At 32.3% G+C, this 25,762-nt stretch overlaps 2 protein-coding genes across 4 annotated transcripts; both read right to left on the reverse strand.

Annotated features, from left to right (window-relative positions):
- Positions 1-1,425: 1,425 nt before the first annotated feature.
- LOC148628926 (uncharacterized) lies at positions 1,426-8,313 on the reverse strand. The gene is made up of 6 exons (XM_088540913.1): positions 5,131-8,313; positions 4,272-4,396; positions 3,698-3,879; positions 2,969-3,092; positions 2,348-2,558; positions 1,426-2,069 (listed from the first exon to the last, which is right to left on the reverse strand). The coding sequence occupies exons 1-6, from the start codon at positions 5,873-5,875 to the stop codon at positions 1,645-1,647; spliced, it is 1,812 nt and encodes a 603-aa protein (XP_088397039.1). The 5' UTR covers positions 5,876-8,313; the 3' UTR covers positions 1,426-1,644.
- Positions 8,314-8,394: 81 nt separating this feature from the next.
- LOC148628927 (uncharacterized) lies at positions 8,395-21,018 on the reverse strand. 3 transcript variants are annotated; one of them, XM_088540944.1, is made up of 10 exons: positions 20,881-21,006; positions 20,537-20,623; positions 19,274-19,518; positions 18,817-18,976; positions 18,451-18,563; positions 17,667-17,801; positions 17,098-17,302; positions 16,712-16,859; positions 15,741-15,855; positions 12,115-15,165 (listed from the first exon to the last, which is right to left on the reverse strand). In XM_088540944.1, exons 3-10 carry the CDS (start codon positions 19,457-19,459, stop codon positions 15,010-15,012), a joined length of 1,218 nt encoding a protein of 405 aa, XP_088397070.1. In that variant the 5' UTR covers positions 19,460-19,518; positions 20,537-20,623; positions 20,881-21,006; the 3' UTR covers positions 12,115-15,009. The 3 variants fall into 3 exon arrangements, with proteins under 3 accessions (XP_088397078.1, XP_088397070.1, XP_088397063.1); XM_088540937.1 differs by lacking the exon at positions 20,537-20,623 and having other exon boundaries at positions 20,881-21,018; XM_088540952.1 differs by lacking the exons at positions 12,115-15,165; positions 15,741-15,855; positions 20,537-20,623 and adding an exon at positions 8,395-8,535 and having other exon boundaries at positions 20,881-21,018.
- Between the last annotated feature and the right edge of the window lie 4,744 nt (positions 21,019-25,762).

The following is a 25,762-nucleotide window of genomic DNA, read 5'->3' on the forward strand; positions in this document are numbered from 1 at the left end:
GTAATAGATTTGAAAGAAACTTGATTTGATGGAGAAGACACCTGTCATTTTTTAAGTCAGAAAGTTCAGTAAATAGTGATTTTGATCTTGCTACACACTGTTTTCAATTGTTTCAAAAATTGAATTAAATAGTCATTATTGTTTGTCCTGCTCCAAACCCTTTTTGTGACCTTTTTAACTCACCTGGCCAAAAGGCCATGTGAGCTATTGCCATCACTAATTTTCTGTCATCTGCTGTCATTGTCCATTAATTTTTCAAACATCTCTTCTGAAACTACTTGATAGAATGTAAACAAACTTTGCATGAATATTCCTTTGGGTATTTTTAACAATTCTTGTTTGGTGATTTTTTATCCGACTAAACATTGCCGTTGTAACAAGAATAAACAGAAGGGGTTAAATTGCAAAATTTTGGAAATAACTCAAAAACAGTGGGATTAAGCTAAAATCTGGCAGACATTAAAATTGTTCTGCATGATGGGATGGACCTACACCAAAATTTTCAGAAAGATCTTTTGTTGAATGAATGAGTAATAGGTCCTGAAATGGATTTTTTACAGAATTTTCATTTCCAACCTTGAAAATCTCTTTAACAACTGGTTGGATTGAAACGAAACTTAGCATCTTTTCCGTAGAACATTTTTAACAAACTATGGGTGGGGATTTTTTATCCTGCAAAAAACATGGCAGCCATTACTAAAAATAAACCATAGAGGTAAAGTTGTAGAATTATGCACATACTCATAAACTGTTGGGTTTAGCTAAAATTTAGTGGGAAGTAAAATTGTTCTGTATGATGAGTTGGACCTATGCCAAAATTTGCAGAAAGATTCATTGACGGATGAATGAGTTATGGTTCCAGAATTTGTGATAGCCAACTTTGAAAATCTTCTCTTCCTAAACTGCTGGATGGATTGTAATCAAACTTGGCATGAATGTACCTTACGATATTCTTAACAATCTATGTGTGGGAATTTTTTATTTGGCAAAAACCACGGCTAATGTTACTAAGAATAGACCATAAGGGTCAAATTAAAGATTTTTGAAAATAAATTATAAATAAATGGGTTGAGCTAAATTCTGACAGGGTAAAGTTGATCAGCATGGCAAGGCCAACCTATGCCAAAATTTTCTTAAAGATCTGTTGACCAATGTCAGAGTTATTGCCCTTGAAGGGTAAAAAAATTAGTGTAAGAGATTTATTTAATTATATGAAAACCAGGTAGATAACTAAGATGCTCTCTATTGATTAAATGATTCTTGTGACAATAGTACAGTAAGGTCAAGATTCCAGCTTTAGAAAGCTAAAAGAAAGAATATTTTTGACCAGGTGAGCAGTTCTAGCTCTCTAAAGCCTCTGGTTTTGTTTCTTTGACTAATGGTAAATCATGAAAACATCATTAGGCTTGAAAAAGATCCATGGAATAATAATACATTATGACATTTTATTACAAACAGTGATAAACAAAAGTTTATATTCATTATATACAATATGAAAATAAATAATTTTATGCATCGCAATTGTCTCAGTTTTTGTTTCATTCTGAAACAGGAATGTTGCCTGTCAGGTTTTCTGGTTGCACCATTATTACCTCTTAGACAGGATGGATAAAGCACTTTTTTTTTGTCACACAAGTGAAATTTTTACTTCCTTCTTTTACCATTACCCAGGAAGTTGAAAGAACCAGCTGGTTGGGCACCACCACCACCACCTTGTGCACCTCCATTCATACCAAAGAAGGGATTACCACCTCCACCTGCAGCATTGTTTGCTGGTGGTTGGTTAACTGGTTGGTTGATACCTGCTGCTGGTTGGTTAAATTGTGGATTTGCTGGCTGGTTGAACTGTGGATTAGCTGGTTGGTTAAATTGTGGATTAGCTGGCTGGTTCAACTGTGGGTTAGCTGGTTGATTGAACTGTGTGTTAGCTGGCTGATTAAATTGTGTGTTTGTTGGTTGATTGAAATTTGGATTTGGCTGAGGGTTAAACTGGTTTACAGTATTTGTTGGTGCCACTGGATTGGTGTTAGTATTTGTGTTGACTCCAAAGCTTAGTCCATTGTTATTGCCTGTGAGAAAGAAAAATATACATGAGGAAATTTTGTTTCATAAAATTTTAATATTCCATGTACAAAATAAATAAAAAAAAAAAACAAACTTGTAATGACATAAATTGTTTACCAGTCAAATTTCTCTGCTGGCAGTTTTAACTTCCCCTGCCTCGCAATTTGCTGAGAACAGGTCTTTAATACATGTTTTTACATAAAAAGATGTTTGTTTTCCCAAGTTTTTCTGACAAAATTTTGTCTTCCTTTGGCAGGCTGTGTTCTGATTAAGTTTTGCCTACCTTGGGCAGGTTGTGTTGGTGCTGTATTGATGTTTGTTGGTATAAAGACTCCTCCAGAGAGAGCTGCAAGGTCCTGTTCAGAGTAAGGTTGGGCCCAATTAGAGCTACTAGCTCTACCAATAGTACAACAAGCCAGAGGAGTTCTAGCATTACCGTTCATCTGACTAGCACTATTGGTTCCTGTTCCTTCATCATCTCTCTCCAACTTAATCTGTCAAACACAAAAAAGAACATTGTTACTTTGAAAATATACTGGAGACCACTAGACTACCGGTAAGTTGATTGGGTATACTGAAGCTAAGAATATCCTCTTTACCTAACATTTTCCCTGGTTTTCTTTGAAATAAAATTGTTTGATATTTTAGCAATTAAAGAATTACTGAATCTGGTAGGTTTTTTATTGATGATAACTGCACTTACTAATAGTGATCAGAATTTTACTTATGACTGTGTCTACCACTACTGATCAAAATGTTATCTATGATAATTGCACCTATCACTAGTGATCAAAATGGTTTCTTTTTCTTATAATTGTACCGACCATAGTGATCAAAATGTTTTTTTTAAGATAACTGCACCTACCACTAGTGATCAAAATAGTTTTATGGTAATTGCACCTACCACAAGTGATCTTCCAATGATACTGTTCTGACCAGCTAGAGCTACAACGCTGTCTGTGAACTGAGTTGAAGATACTCCCTCTTTAGACTGAAGCATGTTTCCTAAATCTCCAACATGTCTCAAACTGCAAATGAAATAAAAAAAAAGTTTTGCTTAAAAGTTTCCTTTCAAAGATCGACTATGACTGCCTTAAGAAGGTCTGGCATCAAATGTTTCTGTTTAGTCATTATTTTGTGGCAAATCCAGGAGAGTCCAGGATTGGAACACCCCCTTTTGTTTGAAAATTTTGTTGATTTCGTGATTTAGGGCATGAGACCCACTTCAAAAATCTCTGGATCTCCCCCTGCTATGTATAAATGTTCCTCAAAGTTTTTGCATGCGCGTAGCTGAGGCCAAATTAAAGTGTAGGCAAAATTACGGCAGGGGGTCTGGGGCCGCTTAAGGCCCCCAGCAGGTCCAGGAGGCAAAGCCCCCCCCCCCTCCCCCGAAGCTCCGCGAAGACAGCGTTTTAGAGCATCATTTATGCCTCTCCTGGATGTATTTTATCTCCAAAAAGAATTGGCAAAATTAAGTGCAGGCAAAAGCTTTTTTACCTAACGGCAGCTACGCGCCTGTTTTGTAAGAAATACTTTAGATTCTTCTACCAACCATATTTTATGTATTGTGAATAAAGTGATTATGATATTTGTAATCAAGATTAAAAAGAACATGTATGTTAATGATTCTTACAATGGAAAGCTGTTTCTGCCACCATGTCTGGTCTGTGTTGGGTTGTAGTGAGGTCCTACTCTTGAGCATCTATCTCCAATATCTCCAAAATCATGTATGTGTACACCTCTCTGGGTATCAACTGGAGATGGAGGTAAGCCTACCACTTGTATTCTGATGTCAACGGATGGGTTCCCGTACAACTGAAAGACAAGAATAATCCATTTTCATGATTATCTTCGAAGGATGAACAAGTAATATGGTGTAATGTAAAATATTTCCCCTCAAGCTTCTCTGTATCATGACACTATCTTTACATAAAACATGCGTTATTTAAAATTTATATAAATAGTGTTGCCCGTCCGTCTGTTTGATCTTTTCCACTGAAATTTCTTATTATAACTGTAGATGGCCGAAGAACAAACATATGCATAAACTAATTTTATATATATATATATATAATTAACTATGTTCTCTGAAACTATTAGTAAAGTATATATTCTTTAATAAACAAAAAAAAAAATACTTCGCATCTGCTCCATAAAAAAAGTGTAGTAATTATATAATTGCATTTAAATCAGAAAATTCTACTTACAAACTGTCTGAAATCTGCTCTACCCTTTATGCTACTTTCTGTACTGTTGAAATAGCACGTGGCATATCTATAATTGTTAGGATTCTGAGATAGATTCATGAAAAATTGACCTCCGGCGGTAAATGCTGGAAAAGACAACACAGTCGGTATAAATTTGTGAACCGCGCAGACCAAAAAATACTTTGTATATTGTTTTTGTTTTTGTTTCTGTTTTTTTTTTTCGTAACTGTTTACTTTTTTTCAGAAATATTTTCTAGCAGTGTGTGTGTGTGTGTGTGCCTTCTATCGGTATCTCCTTTACTTGCCCCTTTATCCATTCTAACACAAAGGCAGGTTCCGAGCACCCCCTTTTTCCTATACGACACCTGGAAGTGGTATATCCTTGTCCATATTTTTTCGCAGTGATATGATGTATTTTCGTTGTAATATTTTTAGTAAATAAACCTAGAAATTGGCCTAACTAAGATTTTCAATCTGATTTACCAATTGATTGGAAATAGTTGTTCTCGAGTGAAAAGGGAATTGTAGGAAACATCCGTTCTTCAACTTTTAAATAATGACTGATGGGAAAAGGAACTTTCTTATTTAACACGGATTGAAAAAATACAAGTTGTATCCGTACTCTTTACATATGACTCTAAAAGTTTTAACCAGGAATGTTACTAAGGTAATGCATCTCATGTTTTTTTTCAATACTAAAAAAAAACAGAATCCATTTAAAATCGAAAAACACTTTCTAAACAGCAAGAAAAAAATTGCTGGTCAATTAAAAAAAAAAACACTTAAAGCCAAGGCGTCATTTAAATCCAAATTTTATTGTTTAAGTATTCGTTTAAGGCAAGGAGTTTAAAAATCTTACGTGCATTAGGAGCAGTCCCTTGTCCTGGTAATCCATTCACAGCACCTCCTCCAAAAGTGCCATCGTTTCCTCCTAGAAAATTACCAACTCCTCCGAATGGGTTTTGAAAACCTCCAACATTGTTGAACTGACCCCCAGGTTGTCCTGGAAATTGTCCGGGTCCGCCAGGACCTCCTTGTCCAGGAAATTGTCCGGCTCCACCGGGACCTCCTTGACCGGGAAATTGTCCGGCGCCTCCTTGACCTGGAAATTGTCCAGCACCTCCTTGACCTGGAAATTGTCCGGCTCCGCCTGGACCTCCCTGACCTGGGAATTGTCCGGCACCACCTTGTCCTGGAAATTGTCCGGCACCTCCTTGTCCTGGAAATTGTCCGGCACCACCTTGGCCTGGAAATTGTCCGGCGCCTCCTTGTCCTGGAAATTGTCCGGCGCCGCCTTGTCCTGGAAATTGTCCAACTCCTCCTTGTCCAGGAAATTGACCAGGAGCCCCTTGACCACCTTGTCCTGGAAATTGTCCAGCACCTGCTTGTCCGGGAAACTGGCCACCCCCGGCCTGTGGGAATTGACCGGCACCTCCTTGACCTGGAAATTGTCCGGCTGCGTTTCCTTGTGCTGGGAACTGCCCACCAGCATTATTTTGTGGAAATTGTCCTCCTCCTTGCGGAAATTGTTGTCCTTGCCCGAAATTTTGTTGCGAGTTGACTAATCCAATAACTAAAGCTAATATCAAAATTATTTTTTTCATGTTTGTTTCTATCAGTCTTGTTTAATGCGTTGCTTGTCTTGTTAATTTCACATATGTCTGTCCAGTGTCCAGTTCAGAAATGTTTATAACCTATCCGCTTTCTGACAGTGAGATTTCTTCTGACGTGAATGTTTCCCTATCCTCCAATCAAATGACACCGATTCCAATCACGTATCCAATGAGAACACCCCAAATTGGTTCTATCAATCAAATACTGTCACATTTAGGAAGTGAAAACCGATGAACAATATCCTGACATGCGTAACTTCCGCTGTGTAATAGGGGTATGAACCCTTACTACGCCTGTTAAGTAACAAACTTCGAAAAATATCTTAAAAATAAAGTGAAAACGAGTAGAACTCTTTACAACCAATGTGACGGCAACAGTTGTTAACATGTTATCAACCTAGAAAGTCATGAATCTATTGAATATATACTAACGCATATTTACTATTAATAATAGTTATCTATACTATTTGTTAGTATTGTAAAATTGAAGGTGATAGTTAAAATGTTCATAAAAGTAGAATAGACAATCTAATAACGACCAATTAGACACAGTATTTTCATCAATTCAAGCTTAACGACCATTAGCCTGATCACTTGATACAAATATAAATGTCACAGCAAAGGCATTCACGGAGTCAGACAACGACTAAAAACTATGTAACTTTTTTTCTAAGATAAGTAATACTATAACATCATTTAGCACTGATCAATTATTCAATCAATTAAAACCATCTCTATAACCAAGTATTGAACTTCAGTCTGAATTAGGCGACTTGAAGCAATCCATCGAATTGCAAACAGTTCTCCGCTTCATCTAATTTAGTATGATCTTCCTTTTGTTGTATATTGGATTTGCTTGACCCATATGGGCATAACTTTGCAAACAGATAAATAGATAAATACAAAGTCTTCTATAAAAATTAATTTTTGCTGTAGTTAGGAAGAGATGTTTTGGCATCTTTAGATTCCTGTATGTTTTGCAGGAGACTTGTTTTTTGTTTTTGTTTTTTTGTGTTACTCATTTTTTTTTTAAATATTTTTGTTTGTTTGTTTGTTTGTTCTATTTGGTTCACGGAAGATGATAAGTTACAAGTACGTCGTAATGAATGAAAATCTTGTACCCTTAGACTACCTAAAGCTTGTTTTGGCGATCTGTGTTGACTTGTTAACAAGGAAACTCTCCCCTGGCAGTACATGATTGTAAATACAAGTGGTTTTCCATGTATGACAAATTGCTGAGTGTTGTCAAATAAAACTCCTCCAGTGCAAGGACATCTGCATTTCCGTGTTATCTATTTACAACAAACGTGCGAAGTTGGGCAAGATTATGTAATGACTAGTCCACTCATAGGATTTTGTCATCATACGTCACTTACCTCATCAATGCTATCGGTGTCTGATTTTGAATTGAAAATTCAAGATTGCTATAAAATTTTTATGACTATTTCGCACTATAGCAAAATATTTTTTGAGTTTTGATGATATAACATTTTCTAGATTTCATATGTGGACTCATCCTCACAATGCCAGGGGTCCTGTGAGGAGGGTGTGGAGTTAAAATCACTCGTTTTCAGAATTAATTCTAAGATCAGACTAAGATTCTTAATAAAATTTGCTCGGGTGTGCATTTTTAAAAAATAAAACAAAAACAAATCATGTCTTTGGAAAATAAAGTATTAAAACACAAAAACCTTGGAGGTATGAAGAGGAACAGAAAGTTGATTCACCAGCTGTATAGATATATATACAGCATTGTATTGCTTCTACCATAGACCTGTAATATTAAATACAGGTTTATGCTTCTATGTAGAGGTGCCTATTGTTTTTGGGCAATCAATGCTAATATCCTTTCAATTTTACGTTCCATGATATAAATATGTAAATGTTTGTGTTAAATATGTACCAAAAAGATGGAATTGAATAAGACTTATAAAGCACATTTGAAATGAAAATATTTTAGTATATATAATTTTTTTCCCAAGCAGTCAAGATGTATGAAATTCGGGTTTCGATGGTCAATGATATCAACACCCGCTTTTAAGACATTTTGATAATAGCTTTGTAATTTATTTTATTAGGTCCGTTTACGGATTTTGTAACAAATACGCATGATTTAAAAAGATTCAGCTCTTTATCCTGTGGTTATTTAAATATACGCATTATTATGGTCCAGAGCTTACGCATACGATCCAAATTAGGGAGAAACTGCTTGATTTTTTGGGGGGAGGGCGGTAGTTAGGATCAAATTTTGTGTCCTTGATTTTATCTCGGTAGAATTTCAGATCCTTCTTTTTATTATTTTACTCAAGCCTGTCGTGGATAATCAAATTGTTTATCCTGGATTATTTTTTACCGCACTTCATCGTCCTGCCTCTTTATTTTAAATTCGATCCTAGATCCACCATAAAAATCAAATAGTTGTCCCCTTATAACTGCATGGTCCTCATTTCTGTGCACAAATCTTTTCAGTCAATATTTTTTTTTATTTACTTTCTGTATCATGTGTTAGTATATTTGTTAAGAATGCAGCTACCTGTAATACAGTGTTTTTCGTTCGTCATTGAAGACAGTGTGGCGACCTGTAGAAGTTAAATTGTTCTTTGTTTATCTCCTATTTTCATATTCTGTCCTTTTGTGATGCTTCGAAAATGCTAGTAACGTAAAGTAAAGAAAAAAAACCAAATTGATCTTCACTGGAATGATCATTTAAATAAGTTATTATGAGAAGCTATAGAATGTATAACAAACTTATCAAATCCTTTTGAAATATTTAAGTCTACCGGATTGATGGTAAGACAGTAACATTAGGCATGTCCCAAAATAAGCAACAAAAGCGCTCTTGGTGTTCTAATCAACTAAAAAATTCCGGTATGACCCAGGGATATGACCTAGGGATATGACCCACAAGACGATACTAATGGTTGCTGTCTTGTATTGTTTTCCCAAAGGCTTCTATGGTAGTAAACCTTCAATTGACATTTGATCATGTATTTCAGTTAAGGAAATGTCAAAAAACTAATTTTAGGTGTATTTTAGAAAAAAAAAGCACAAACTTTGATACACTGGATTTAGAGAAGTTCAGGCAATAAAAAAGACCTCTACTTTCACTTTTATTATATGTTCATAAATCAAGTATTTTTTAAATGAAAATCCACTTTTTCAAGAACAAGTTTTTAGCGTCATAGCTTGATATTTTTGGATGAATTAGACATTACCCCTAACGGGACTAATACCCCTGCAGCCTGTTGAATCCTGTGACGTTGCGTACGTTGTTGGTGTCACATTCGACTGAACAGGAGCTGGTTACAAAAACTTAAATGTTGCTGTTAGAATTAGAGTTATCAAAGGCAGTATAGATATTAAAATGTTCGAGAATGTTTGTTTTTTTTAGGATTATAACCATAAATCTTTGAAAGATGCCATTAATTGTGGAGGGAAAGCACTATTCCATCACAAGAGCGTCCATTTTCATATGTGGACGGGTAACATTAAGAAATGCTGGTTCCCATTTCACCAATATATCCAAGTTGTTTCTTAGCGTATTTTGATAAAACAAACTTTTTTGGAAAGAGCAGTTTGTGCTGCAGACGATGTCATATTTTTCATGACGTAATGAGAAGATCAAAGTGTATTACAATATCACAAATATCTCCCGTTTGATGTGGACATTGTAAAAATGGAAAGAAATCGATTTGAAGACAAAATGTTAGACATTTTTTTTTAAAGTTATGCGAACAGCTTTTTTAATCGGGACTTTTATTAACTATATTGACAATTTACTACATTACCTCAACGAAGATATATATAAAATGTTCAATCAGTCTTTTTGTTAAAAGCCTTTTTGTCCGTATTTCAATTATATCACAATTTTTTTTTTCGACGTTGGCCGTAGGCTACTCTCTTACGGTTGTAAAATATAACAACGAATGTTATTTTTACCAAAGTATATTCACGCTTAATGGACTGTATAATTATTCAGAATATCATGTTTATTCTAAAAAAATAATGAGATTTATTGTCTAGTAGTAGATAAATACGCATGTATGTTGTGATGTCACATTGTCTTTTCCCCAACGTTTTCTACACGTTGCGTGCTACCCGGTCTTTATCAAAAGCGTTTTTCGTTAGCTTTGAGCGAACTAATAAAAAATTCGGAAATATCAACATACATCTACATTAAAGATATAAAACCAATTAGGAAAGATTCACTTCATACTCTTTCACAATATGATTTCCGCGGGGAGGGGTGTTACTGACTTTTTTGTTTGTAGGTTTGTTGGCTTTCTGTTTTAGTGAGGGTGTTTTAAATTTTTTATGGCATCACAACATTTGTTTTCATAATTCCTAACATTTTTCTCATAGGAAAAAATTTCCTTCAAATCATTTTTATATGGTTGCCAAACTATTTACCATATCGGGATGTAATCTGATCATTTCAATCGACCAAAACGTACGAAAAATTAATATCGAATCGGATAATTAAATAATAAAACATGTCGTGTGTTATTTTATGTAAAAAAAATTAAATCACACTTCTTTTTACGTGGAACAATTATAGAACGATGTACGTCGCAATACAAAAAGACGTCGAAATTTTGCCGATTTCGACGTTACCAAATATGACACCAACACCGTACGCTACGCCTGTACATTTGGGGACCAATGTGGACACACGATTCCGTACTATTTTTTTCATGACAGTGCAACACAATGACAGATTATAACTGCAAATCTTCTTTAAACATAAATTTCTGAATATTCACAACCCAATATGGTTATTTAACACCCCATTGAGTTTTTTAACAATCCTGGAAGTCGTGGAGGAGGAATTGCGGACAATATTCGAGACAAAATTTGCTGAAAAAAAAATGCCCAAGTCCAACAGCCGTCATTTCTACAATTCTTGCCCAAACATAAATTCCTGACAATATGCCAATCACAATATAGTAATCTAACACTTCATTGAGGTTAATTACAATCCTTGCAAGTCGTTAGAGAGGAGTTACGAACAACGCATGAAACAATGTTTTGCTGAAAAACGCACAAGTTCAAACATCCGCCACTTTTACAGTTTTTCCAAACATAACTATATGCACATCCTAATACGGTAATCTAAAAACCCACTGAGATTCAAAACAATCCTGCAAGTCATAAGTCATTGATGAGGTGTTGCGGACAGAGCATGAAGTTTTTGCTTGAAAAACGCCGGAGTTCAACATCCCTCATTTCTACAATTTTTGTCCAAACATAAATTCCTGACAGTGTGCACATCTCCGTGTGGTTATATTACATTCCACCAAGTTTCATAACAATGCTGCAAGCTGCTAAGAAAATAGTGCGGACAGACAGACAGTGTGAAACCTATATATCCCCTAAACTTCGTATAAAAATTATAAACATTTACAAAAGAAAAAGTAAATAAAACAAAAATATGGCATTAATGGAACATTAAGTGATACCTTGCAACAAAATGGTGAAAAAGGGGGATGGCCAAATGTTCAAAATAGCCTTACTCGAAAACTACATTTTGGATTTTGCTGAAAATTTAACTTCATCTGTATTTTATGACACTTAATAAATGCACAAAGTTTAAAAAAAATAATTGATCTCTTCTCAAGTTATCATCTGGAAATGGATGGGGATAAGATAAATACACAATTTTGGGAGTGTATAACATGATACCTTGTAAATAGGTAGGTGTTGATGGTATACTCTAACAGCCAATGGCCTAACTACACTAGATAATAAATCAGTTTAAAGCAACCATTATGAATTCTGTCCACATTTTGTAAATTGAAATTATGGTATTACACAAAACTCATAGTATTATACCAAATTTCATGTCTTAATACAGTAACTGCAGTTTTAATACAAGATAATTGGTACAATTGTCAATAGGTGTTCCATTCTAGCAGCAATTTGAAAAATGCCATATTAAAATCACAAAATTGTGGCAGGGAGTGTATTTTAAGATATTGTTGGGTCCATATCTATACAATGTATTTGTTAAGTACACCAAAAGGAATTTTTATGCCAAATTTCAAGTTTTTTTTTCTATCAAAACCAAAATTCTGCTCAAATTTTACATTAATATGCAGAAATACACGAAAAAAGGGCATGATTTAAGGACCAAGTATCCAATTCATTAGCGGAAAGGGTATTGATCAAATATGATTTAAGGATCAAGTATCCTATTCAATAGCGGAAAGGGTATTGATCAAATACAAAACTTAACAAAATACTTTATTTGTTCAAATTGTCAAACTTATTGACAATAATTTGATTCAAACAGAAGCCAGGAATGACCAAAGAATAATATACAAGTAAAACAACATAAGTTAAACATTCTTGGCATCTGTTTTGTAATACAATGAAGAAGATAAAATATAATCTCAATAAAGGACAATATATTACAACTTAAACCAGTTCATTTAGGAGTCAACTGGACAACACATAAACAGCCTGAAAGGCTTGAATAAATAACTTTGGAATAATTTAGAAAAAGAATCTCTTGGGTAAGAAATTGCATCAATAAAGCCTTTTAACAGTCAATAAATTTGCTACTGCTCTGGGTAAAATAATGTGACACAAATGGCCAGCCTGTGGTATAAAGTAGAGTTTCCATGATTTATTTATATTATAATAGGACAAGTTTCTTCATATTTTTAAAAAGATTCAGCTAATGTGTTGCACAAAATGGTGACTGTTATGGACTAAAAGTCTGTTGTGACTTCAGTAAAACTGAGTAGAACTTATCTATGACTTGATAAATTGGACAACCATATGTCTTTGACATAGTTTATATGATTAAGTTTTACCACAACAGCGGTCTAAAAGCATTAGAAGAACATCAAATCAGAATGCAAATAAACTTATAAGACAAAGGCTTGAATAGATATTTCTTACCATCTGAGTGTTAAACACAAATATGTGTACAAAAGATTTCAAGAGTTTACTCACTCACAATTTATTGCTGATGGTACTTTCTAATGTTGTATTTAATTCTTCTCAGAATCAAATATTGCAGAAAGATTGCAATCTCAAATCAACTTTGTATCAATAAGCTAAACCTTTAAATATGCTTTAAACTAAGTAAAGAAATACACCTTCAAAGAAAATAAAAAGCATTATTTTACAATTGTAAAAGACAGGTAATATGTCAGTAAAAAGCTAACAAGGATTGTTTGTGACTTTATGAATGGTGTTACACACCATGCCTTAATATGTTTGTACAAGCAATGTACAAAGCAATGAATAAAATAGATAGGCACAAAATAAATATATAACTTTGTACAAAATATCACAGAATTTTTTTATACATCTTTACAACTCAACAATATGTCAATAACACTCAATATGAAACTATATATTATTCATAAGCTCTTTGAAAGTTCTAAAGCTACACTGGTATACATGTACAAGAAAAAGTATATATTCCAAAAAATATAAGCTGTTCTCCTGTTTTTCAAGTTTTTAACTTACAACAGCCATTGTTGAAAACTTAGATTAAATGATTACCTCAGCATATAAACAAATTCACAATAATTACGAATACCCAACACATCATTCTGGGTGTATTAGGAAGCTAGAAAATAATGACACACTGAGCATCAACTAAAAATCAACAAAATTATAGATATGTTATCTTTTGACCACTTAATGGCTTGGTAAATCAAAGTACTGATATTTGTAATAAAATGAATGATATTGTCATCAAGTAACAAGCTTTAGTCATGGATAATCAATAAAATCATGATTAATTCTAATCATATCTTCATAGGTTATAAAAAATAAGCAGAATTAAATTTAATTTTCTTGCCATAATTTTATATTACTGGAGTATTTAAATTTTGAAAGAAAATTTTAAAGAATTTCAAAGTACTTCAAGATTTTTTTTTTTTGTTATCACCAGACATGTTTTTTTCCCAATATATTTCATACGGCAAGGTTTCTTTTGATAGCAGGCTGTGATTGCTTTACTACAGTTGAATATCAGTTGGCTGACATATTACATATTTCAGGATAAGAACATGTCATGTATTTCAACTATACCTGCTTTAAGCTATTCAAAAACTACAAGTCAGAATTAAAGCAGGGCAACTTAAGAATTTGATCTATGACCTCATACACTAATTGACAAAAAAATACTATAACAAGTTTTATTAGGTTAAATATTGCTTAAGCCAATTCAGACTAACAAATAACAATCACATAACATTGCTATAATGTTTTACAAGTGGTTATTTGAATATTTGGACTAATAACCCATTAAATCACTTTCTGCCAGTGTTTCCAAATACCTGCCATTCAGCCCAAACTTGTCAATTTCTAGCCGGGCTGGGTAAACTTTTAGTGTTCAAACAGGTTATACATCAAAACAGTATGCTAACCCACGAAATTTAATTCTATTTGAAGGAACTTATAATTTTTACAGACCATAAATTTCAGGCAGGAGACCTCAAGAATTCTGTGAGCCTGGTTAATTATTATTTATGGAGATAAATGCAAAAGATAATAAAATTAAAAACTGAAATGTAGAACAACATATCTTAGTTGACTACCCCACATACACAGTTAAGAATTGGCTATGATAAAAATTTTGTCTATTGAAAAATAACATAAAAATGTGCATATTGTTTATTGCGCAAACAATTCATATAAATTAAATTTAAAACATATTTTTATCTTTAAACATGGAAAAAGTAGCTCTGAATTTAACTGAATATGGGTGTGTCAATATTTTTTTTATCCATTGAGATATAACAAAATTATTTTAACCAATCAGATTACAGTATTTATCTCGAATTAATTTATAACACAATAACAATAAACAAATTAGTACATCATACTAGTATGTATAGATTTTTTTGGTTTATAAAAAAAATTAAATGAAAATCAAAACAGAACATGATTATCATTATAAATAGAATTCTACCCAATCACTCCTTACCTATCTACATTGCAACATGCTCATTTTCATACACTGTAACAATTTGGCAAGTAAAAACTGAACAACAAAGAAGATATCATTAGTGGTCCCAGAGCATTGAAAGAAATATCAGTACATGTACCACAATTCAAATAATACATTACAATAAAATTGTTCTAGCATCAATATTTGTTTACTATAAGACTTGACTAGCAGCACTTTGACTAAGATAAATAATAGCACCAACAAAGTTCACACCTGCTGCTATGATGAAAACAGGGAACCAACGTCCATGACTTTGGGAAACTAATTCTGCAGTTAATGGTCCACATAATATACCTGGTATTGTGGCCTGAAATATGAATCATATCACCTTCAATTTAAAAAGGAATCAATAGTATAAAAAATATTTGCTAGATAAAGGAATAAGTCTTGGTTGTATTTGTCAATTCTCAACAATTTCAGCATAAGAATTTGGTCTTCATTCTTATGACTTCCTCATTTGTTGATACCCAAAGGATTTACTGACCAATTATGACTCATTCAATAATCTCACTTCTTTTCAAACAGTCATCTTTTTTTAAATGAAAAAGTTTGTTATTTCCCTATTCCATAAAATTATTGCTTCAGTATAAAAAGTGGTTTACTTCAAGCCATCCTCATCTATTTCTTGAATGAATACAAGAAACTGTAGGTTTTTATTCCACTACTTAAAGCATCAAAATTGTCCTCTAGGGTCAAGTTGCATTTTGTTCTATTTCATAAACATACATGTATGTCTTTCTACACAGTTGAATTGTTCAATATATTTTTGTTTCCTGTTTTCAAGTTTTGGTCATGAATTTTTTCCTCTCTGAGTTGTCCCCTTGTTTTAATGCTTTAGTACTTTTTTCCCATAATTTTTAATGATTCCAGTAATGAACTTACCAGTGTATTTGATATGGCAAATGTAATTCCAGCATGATTAGGAGCTATCTCTGCATGGTTACTCAAATGACCAGATGAATTACAAGCACTTAGACCCAGTGATAATGATACAAAGCTAAAATATAACATAACTTATATGAAATCACTGAATGGCCAACATTTATTACATGATCAGAAATATTCTCAGTAACAAAGGAAAAAAAGAATATCATGTGCTCATTGATTAAAATAACATTTAAAAAAATGAGAAAGGCTTAAAAGCAAGCATATTACATTATAATTATCTGCCAGCCTTTGACAGACCTACAAGAAAGCACAAGATATGTCTAGTCTTAATTTGTCTATAGTTTATATTTTAGAACACCTCATATCAGGTGTTTTCTGGGAGTGCCTGTATACTTCTGCCTAACCATCTTAAAGGTCTCTTCAGTGCTTGCAGGTCAGAATCCCTATACCATACTTAAAGTATCTCATCAACCAAGAGACCCAAGTGTTGATATAAAGTTTTAAGTTATTCATTATCAATTTTAATATAGTAAATAGATTGTTGCACTTGCACATTAGGCCTTGACATTGTTTCAATATGCATGATTATCTAATTAACATTGTTAAATATTACACAAGGTTGGTATACACACAATAACAGATATCAAATGTATAAAGCATGTGTTTTAATGTGTATGGTAACATACATTGTGCAATGATTAGATCTTTCAAAAGATATTTGTGTTTAACACTCAGATGGTATAAAATATCTATTCAAGCCTTTGTCTTGTAAGTTTATTTGCATTCAAAAACAAAATTCTGTTAAGCAGATTGGTGAATTGCTATTATCATGAAAATAGTGAGATCAACACTATGACCAAAAGTGAACACTATCCAAGACCAAAATAATATATCTGTTGGTCAAAAAAAGCAAGATATGTAAAATTAATTCCAAAAATAAATAAATAAAATAAAATAGTACTTACAAAACCGCTAATGGAAGATTATTTACAGCACTAAAGAAAAGAATAAATAATCCTGGTCCTAACAGACCAATACTTGTCATTAATCTCCTCACTGAAACAACTGTCCATTTATGTTTTATTATTAATGAATCAGCGAAATGACCAGCAACTGTAAAACAAACAAAATTAATTCTCATATCAGCTCTTATAGGTAAACTAATACATGGAACTTAGGATGCAATTGTTTAATGCTGATGCACATTATGTGTCATAGGCAGTCTCACCTAATCCTATTGGTTAAGACATCATCAATATGAATTTAAATGAAATTTTGAGTACAAATAGCTCCATCCCTGATAGAAAAAGCCTAAAATAATATGATAATGTGGGAATTCTCCAATACTTACCTACACCAACTAATGAATTCATAACATATGGTACTGCAGTGAACATAATAGAACTTTGATTTGCATTCAATGTTCTTCTCATATAGGTAGGTAACCACTGCATTATAATATAATTTGACCAGTTCATACTGAAATGTGCAATGTAAATAGCCCATAATGGCCAGTGACACAAAAATTCCCTCCAGGAAACATTGGTGTTGCATACCTACAAGAACAAGGAAATAAAATAAGCAATTTGTTATTAAAGAAAAACAATCAAGTCCAAACAAAACTAATTATATAAAACATTGTGTAATGTAGAGTTCTGTTAATAATATTAAGTATTTGTATTGTGAATTATGGTCCTGACACGACTTTTGTGGTTCCAAAGTGCATTTTTTGTAGGCTTTTTTTATCGACTACACTTTGGTCTTGTATTTTTTGGGGTTTCTTTAACACACTTTCTTTTAATTTCAAGAAATGTTTACAGGTGTTTTGTTTTATTGTGTCATCTGGAAGATTGAATATGTTCAAATTTATGGTCTTTTGTGTCTCTTTGAGCAATTATAAAAACCTGTAATTTTAATTACTTTTGGTGGTTCTATAAATTCTTCCTCTGATGAGGTTCTTGATTCTTTGTACAATACTGTCCAAGCTAATACCCAAAATAAGCCCATCAGGCCAAACAAATAAAACATCCAAGGCCAAGACATATGTGGAAGTATCTGAAAAATAAAACATGACGACAGTTTGTACATAATAAATCATAGTCTCTGAAATCTGCAAAATTAAAAAAAAAAGGTCTATTACCCTGTCAAAAATTAACCAATCTATCTAGATTTTCAATTTGAATATATTAACACAATTCATTTGGCAATAGAATAAAAATATCTGACTCAAGTGAATCATAAAAAAAATATCAAGAAAGGTGTTAACATGAAGATATTAAGTCAACTGGGGATATTTAAAAAGGGAGACTATTGTTAAAAGTAACACGTAGTTTCCTCCAGAAATAAAAAAAAAAAACAAATATTGCCACATAGCTAATTTTTTATTCAGATGGTTAATTGATTTTGGCCCTTTGATCCTAACAAAGTTAAACATGTTTCATCATTGAAATTGATCCATCATGAAACATCAGTCTATGAATTTGGATTCTAGAACTGTAATCACAAAGGTATAATCCCCCACTTCCACTTGGATTCCTTAATTTGAATAATCTCCCCCATAAGCATCTAACAATAATCATCTACTTAAATGCTTATGTGATAAATTGCCTGATATTGTAACTCCTATATGTCCTCTAAACTTAGTTTGTGATGTTTAAGGTATATTAATCCTCTAGATTAAAGCTTGATAAATATAACAACTTACAACAGAAGCTACAGTTTGTCCTATAGATCCACATGCAACAAGATATCCAAATGCTCTTGATCTTTCCTCCCCAGGAATAGTGTGAGCAAATATATGGAAAATTGTTGGAAGACCTGAAAAATAAAAAAACTGAATGCCTAATACAAGATCATTAAAAAATTTCTTAATTTCTCATAAAGAGTGTGTTAATCTCTTTAAGTCTAGCTATATTCAATTTATCTCAATAAATTTCAACAGCTATAGTAAATCAATAAAATGATGTAAGTACTTTAACTTCAATAAGTACCAAGTACATGTAGTAAACTTTAATCATTGAACTAAAATGTCAGTTAATAACAAACAACCATTTATGAAATAAAAATTTACCTAATCCTTCTCCTAGCCCAAGCAAGACTCTAGAGAATATTAGAAGGTTAATAGAAGGAGCTACAAATGGTACCATAAGGGTAGAGAACGACCACAGAAGTACAGATAAAAGTAAAATAGCCTTTCCGCCATATTTCTTGGATCCACTTCCTCCAAATACCTACAAAAATTTAAATAAAATACAAATACAAATTACTGAAAGTACATAAGGTTGTAATTTCTAACTTATCATATTTTTATTTGGCGAATTACAATCACAATACAATATTATTTTATGTTAGAAGAATGAATCATTTAATATTTTTAAATAGAATTGTTGTACAAAAAATCAAAAATTGCATTCAGAGACCAGGTTAATAGAAAATATTAGGGAAGCTTGTTGATTGTACGAAAACAGCTGAGGATGCTCTGCATATCAATACCACAACAAGCAGAAGCAAGTGAATATGTTCAATACCTGACTACTCATGTAACCCACGGCAAAAGAACTGAGTACCCATCCTTGTCCATGAAGGTCCCAGTTGTATTCATCTGCCATAGGTACAATGGCAATAGGCATGATAACTCGATCTGCAGCATTGATGAAATTGGCAATCGAACAAAGAGCAATGGTATGGGATGGTTTAGTCAACATCTTATTCATGGCTACTTCTTTTCAATAAGGTTTTATTCAGCAAGTCTTCTTCAGTCATTACATCATCTCTAAAATGTATGTTCATGTTAGTATATGTTTTTAATTGGTTTAGGGCCATCTTAATATGTAGGATAACAAAGTAAAATGTTCCATGTGGAACAGGTTGATAAAACTACAAAGGTCCAACCCTAAACAGTTGGGGAACTATGAACACTATGATAAAATTTGATTGTGATTAAATTATGGTCATAAAATAAATTTCTAACACAGAATGATCATGATCCTATACTTCTAACACAATTAAAGTTTGTTTTGTCTTCAACTATGTCTTCCCAAGTTTAATAAAATATTGAAAATGTAATGAATAGCCAATGCACTACCAACCCAGGAACTTTATATTATCTTTGCAAGTTTTTTTCAGTTAGTTGTCAATTGTAGCAGTAGAGCATAATGATATCTACAGAATTTACTACCAGCTGGACTCAAGAAAAAAGTACTCCACTAGTGCAACCAATGGATTGCCATGTGTGGTATTTAAATCTATCTGTGTGCAAGAAGCAATGGCTAGATAAGAATTAAACAACAATTAAGAAAACTGCAGTGTTTTCCTTTGACTGGTTCAATCATTAGTTTTTTTTGTATAACTATATAAACTCAGAAAAAATATGCAGCTGAAACCAAAGCCGTGTATAACCGATCAATCCACCAAAACTTAAATGAATTTTAACATATCTGAAGTTTTTGAGGTGAAATTAGTATAGTTCTTTTTCTAAATCATAAAGTTGTACACAATCATGTTTCAATCAGTCATTTTGATTATTGTGTTAACTGTCAAAATGCATTGATTTATCAACATGATCAATACAACGAATACAGGGAAAATTATATTTCTGGATACATTTTTTCTGTGATAACTGGATTACCTGGAGTACAAAGCCATAAATTAAATAATTCACGTTTCGATTAATTAACAAAATTATTCTGTGTATCCCTGTAAATTATTTTTTTTAAATCTTCTTCATTTTCATTTCTTAAGTGTCATAGCTTTTCATTGGGCTTCTCAAGTCAATGAGTTAATCGACTTACTGTCTCATACATGTGTAGTTTCCTTTATAGGATTTAGTGTCCCAAACCCAGAACTGGAGTAGAGTATGAATTATATGCATGTACAGTCTACAAAGTACAGATAAAATTAAACTTTAAGAATTCATAAAATCAATCTGGCCATATCTCTGCCTATCAATGTCCATTTACAAGCAGGTAATGGAGCTTTTTTTTTGTCGTAAGGTCAAAACAAACATGACATAATGACAAAAACGGTAAAAACACGACAAAAGCTGTTACTGACAGATCAGTACGTATGTGCCATTTGAGAAGTGATTACAACTTAATTAAAAATATACTATGCGTCAAAATATACTATAATTTACTTTGTCTAGTCTTTCACGAACGGTGACCCTTTTCAGGCATGTATTTGAGTTGTTTACACATATAAATATGAGCTTCTGTACGTGGCAGACAAAGTGGATTATACAGAGCCGCTTGTATCACCAACAAAGTATAGATAATAATTCAACAAGGAATTTAATAGAACTGTGTTGCTTATGGAGTCATAAAATCAATTTCAAATGATTCGAAATTAATTGTATTAATCGTTAAAACAGCAATCTATAATAAAACAATATTATTTTTATAGCCGTGAGGGACAAAAATATAAATATAAAATCGGACACAGAAGGAAAACGACTCGGCATAAAATTCCGAACTAATTAAATCAAGTTCCATATGTTTCGAAGGACCTTTACAGAACATATATGGGGTTTGACACCCTACCCATTGAGTCCAGCTACGGGATGAATTTTAAAACAAGTCAAGCGTACAATTCAAAACTTTGCGTCCGGATCCTGACTCCAATTTAACAAATCTCTTGCGCCATGTACTCGCATGCTTTATTGCGTAGGCTTTAAATACGGGTCGAATTCTGCCTACGAAAAGGGGGCTATACCCTCATATATGATACTTACATACAATGATAATTATTAGACAGTTACAAACATGACAAGAGAATAAAAGTATATTCAAAGATAATGTTTGTAATGTTAACAGGTTATACTCAAATCATTTGATTTGTGTCAAGGTTTATGATTGTTTAAATTTCTTTCAGCAAACTAGGTTATTTTTGTATAACTTTGCTTGGTCATATGACATTATTAACGTCGATTGGTCCACAACCCGATTGGATTATAAAAATCCATAACGAGATTACGTTTTCATTACGACGCAGTTTTTAAAATTTGGTCAGTCACACATTATAAATTAAATTATAAGGAATGTTTTCAAGTTTTGAACAGATTATTTCGTATAACATGTTCGAAACATTCCCAAATAACCTTACTAGGGGATAGTTTAATTATTTCGTATTTATAGTTATACTGGCATAATCTATGATACTGATATACAGTGTGAGCTTCAATACAATATAAAAGTTATTAATAAAAAGACGAAAAAAATATAGTTACATTCATCACCTATACCCTTACCAAACTGAAATATTAATTGTAAGCTTGCGACAAACAATTTTGTTTGCCATAATGTTTGCTGTTTGTACGCGATTTGCTGCAAACATTCTGCAAACATCGCTGCTTTTATAAACCTCGAGTTCGACATAAATATTAATCTCATATTCATCATTTATGTTTGGTGTTACTTCGCCAGAGGGCCATATTTTTGGTAAGGGTATTAATAATAATCTTCAACAGTCTCTTTCTCTCCAAAATATTTTTTTTTTAATTCCGATACATTTGAGAAGTGCACTGTATTTTTGTGTGTGTGCAAAAACCACTGAAATTTTGACTCATTATTGAAATATTTAATTTTTTATATATCAAGGTGATTTCTGAATGTACATATATTTTCAGTATTTTCAAAATGATGACATTCTGTAGCAAAATGCCCATACCCTCAATTTTATCTAATTTACAGTATGCATATTTCTATTAAGTTTATTTACATACGTTTTTGAATATCTGCCAGTCTGTACCCATAAAGGGGGGGGGTACTTATATTTATATTTTATTTTTATAAATAGAACGTTATCATCTCAAATTTGAATTTTTTTTTTTTTTTCAAAAGTAAAAGTGTTTTTTTTTTTCAAAGAGCTGTAAATTAAAAGTTCCCCGTCTTCAGATAATAGTGTACTATTTTTGAAGTAATTCCAGAATTTCATAAATTTTGTAAAGTTTATTTTTTTCTTTAGTAAAAGAAGCAAACTATTTCAGGCTACATATATTAATATCTAGTCTTTTTTAGGATACTTTTTATTCTAGAGTACCATGAATTCACATTGCGTCAATAGAATGAATTTCAATATCGATTGTTTTATAAAATTCTAGTGCTAGGTTACATTGTATATTTTATTTGCTTACCTTGTCTCACTGGCTGACAAAGTACACTGTCATATAATTGACCACTTGCTATGATATAATTGTACATGACTGTACAAAAAAAATACACGGAAAACCCTCTTATTGCATGTCTTTATACGTGTATCTGTGTATTAAATCATAGATGTTGTTTTGTTATTGCACTGGTAAAATAAAATATTTAATTTTGAACTTGTGTATTTCATCTTAGTTGTTTTGCTTATTTAATGATTGTAGATATGTGAAAAAAAATGCTTCTGTATAAAATAACAGACATTTTGATACTTTGCTGGGCTATCAAGGTTCAGGAAGCCAAATATAAATAAATACCAAAATTATGAAAAGAATAAACATCATTATCTACGCTGCAAAGCTTGATACGACCACTAGTTTCGTGACGAACAGATAATTATTTCCAACGTTGGAGAAATTCTAAATTTTATTATGGATTGTGTTGATCTATATAGTTATTTAAGATAATTTTTTTTCTGGGAAATATGAAGTATAGACCTTGAAAATTAAAGATAAACACTAACCAACTATATTTTAAAGTGAGCTGAAAATTTTATGAAAAATACAATTTCAACAAGAGAGCAGTAACTTCTAAGCAAATTCATATTAGCCAACTTGAAAAAAAAAGCTCTGTGCGGGATATTCGCGACCTATGCGACATACTTTTATTTGTTATTACCCTTCAATGTCTACACAACGTATCAATTTCTTTTGTTTGCATCACAGTTGTAATAGACACATTTAAATGTGCATGAATAAAACAATCACCAAGTCTAATTAATAGCATATGGTTGTCCAGATGATGGTTATACGAATCATAAATCATTATCTGTTTGGTGATCCTAACAATCTGATTTAGAAAGAAAATATCTTCACAAATTACAAAATATATTTTCGAAAGTTTCAGTTGCACCAGAAGGAGAAGCACATCTGGCACATTAGATACTTAGTTAAAATGAATGATTTTGCCCTATAATGTCAATAGTGTTTGACATGTGTCGTGGAATTGCATAATTGTTGCTAGATTATTTCTGAATTATACTCATTTGCAATATGACGGGCTCCACTGGCGGAGCAGGATATGCTTACTCTTCGGGAGCACCCGAAGTCACTCCATGAATTTTGTGGGATTTTATATACTTGTGCTTAAGTTTTTTTGTGTGTGTGACGTCTTATCGTCAGTTTTTACATGCAATCTTTTTTATTCGATTCACTACATTGGGTACGTAGATCGTGTCTGTTTCACATGTTCATGTTTAGGCCATGTTGACGTATTTGAATCAACCCACTGCTGACTCTCCGGTATTTGGCGTCAGTGTACATGTTTTGGATAATCTACATATGGTGAGAGCGTAAGATATATACAAATATAGTGGTCGGGAGAGTGGTGCCTTCAAGCTAAATCGAATAATTTACTAAATAAAAAGAAATATATATAAATGTTCTATTTTTTTGTGTGTGTGACGTCTTATCTTCAGTTTTTACATGTAATCTTATTTATTCGATTCACTACATTGCCTACGTAGATCGTGTCTGTTTCACATGTTCATGTTTAGGCCATGTTGACGTATTTGAATCATCCCACTGCTGACTCTTCGGTATTTGGCGTCAGTGTACACGTTTCGGATACTAAGTAATCTACATATGGTAAGAGCGTAAGATATATACAAATATAGTGGTCGGAAGAGTGGTGCCTTCAAACTAAATCGAATAATTTACTAAATAAAAAGAAATATATATAATTGTTCTAATTTTTATAGAGAAAGTCATTTGTCTACGAAAAATGACGACGACGGGCATAGCCATGTAGCATCATACACCGGATTACACTTCTGAATGTTTTAGGGTTTACATATTTTTATTTGTTTTGTTATGTGATTTATTTATTTGATTCCACAATTGTTTTTTTTAGCCGATGCACTGCATTATTCGTATTTGATGTTCTGCATAGTGAAACGTCATGCATTTCTAAATATTCTCTGTGTAATACATGCAATGTATCTTATACAGCTCATGGATGCATGCTAGTAATTTCAAGTTTAATAGTTACCAATCTTCCATTTGCTATTTATTCTCTGATCCTATGCAACAGTTTACGTGTAAATTTATTTAGGACTTCTAATGGTGTATGTTGTCATGTTTTTAAAAACAGGATTAAAATGACTCCAAAACATAACTATAGTGTTACTTCTTTCTTACACCCAACCAAGGCAGTCGAGAAAAAAAGACAAATATCGGATCTCAAAAATTCACACTTTTCTTCTATTTTTTTGTCATGTTACTTCATTTAATTGCTTTTAAACAATTTTTTTTCTTATTTAAAGTTTTAAATAAAATCTTATTACATTTTCAAACTAAGTAGTTTCTATGGAAATTACTTAATGGGAATAGTTATTTCAGCAGTATCCGTCAAATGATAACACAATTCAAAGGTTTCAATGAACAATGAATTTAAAATGTCGTTTTTGCTAATATGAGTTAAGCATCTAAATGTATTAGGACTATGAATTTATCAAAAGTAATATAGAAACACCAATTATGAAAAGAGTTAGAGATCGACAAATAGGTATCATTAACTCAATTAATAATCTTCTACTAGTATTTTAATATCAGTATTACTAAATATGGCAGTTTCAACAATTATTGTGGAGTAGAGTATAGTTGGAAAATAATATGTATGGTTTTCAAGTTAAGATGTAGGGCTACTATGAATACCAAATTGTATTATTTTACTTGCAAAATCATAAGATGTAGGGTTTCTGCTGGTGTACACCATATGCACATTTGGATGAAAAATCTATTATTATGGTTAATAAAATTGACTATGATGAATTAGAACTTAAAAGAATTTTCATTACAGGGAAATAAGATTACTATC

This window comes from Perna viridis, chromosome 1 (assembly GCF_037379345.1).
Source record: "Perna viridis isolate PV_CMFRI_1.1 ecotype Kerala chromosome 1, ASM3737934v1, whole genome shotgun sequence".
NCBI classification, from domain to species: domain Eukaryota; kingdom Metazoa; phylum Mollusca; class Bivalvia; order Mytilida; family Mytilidae; genus Perna; species Perna viridis.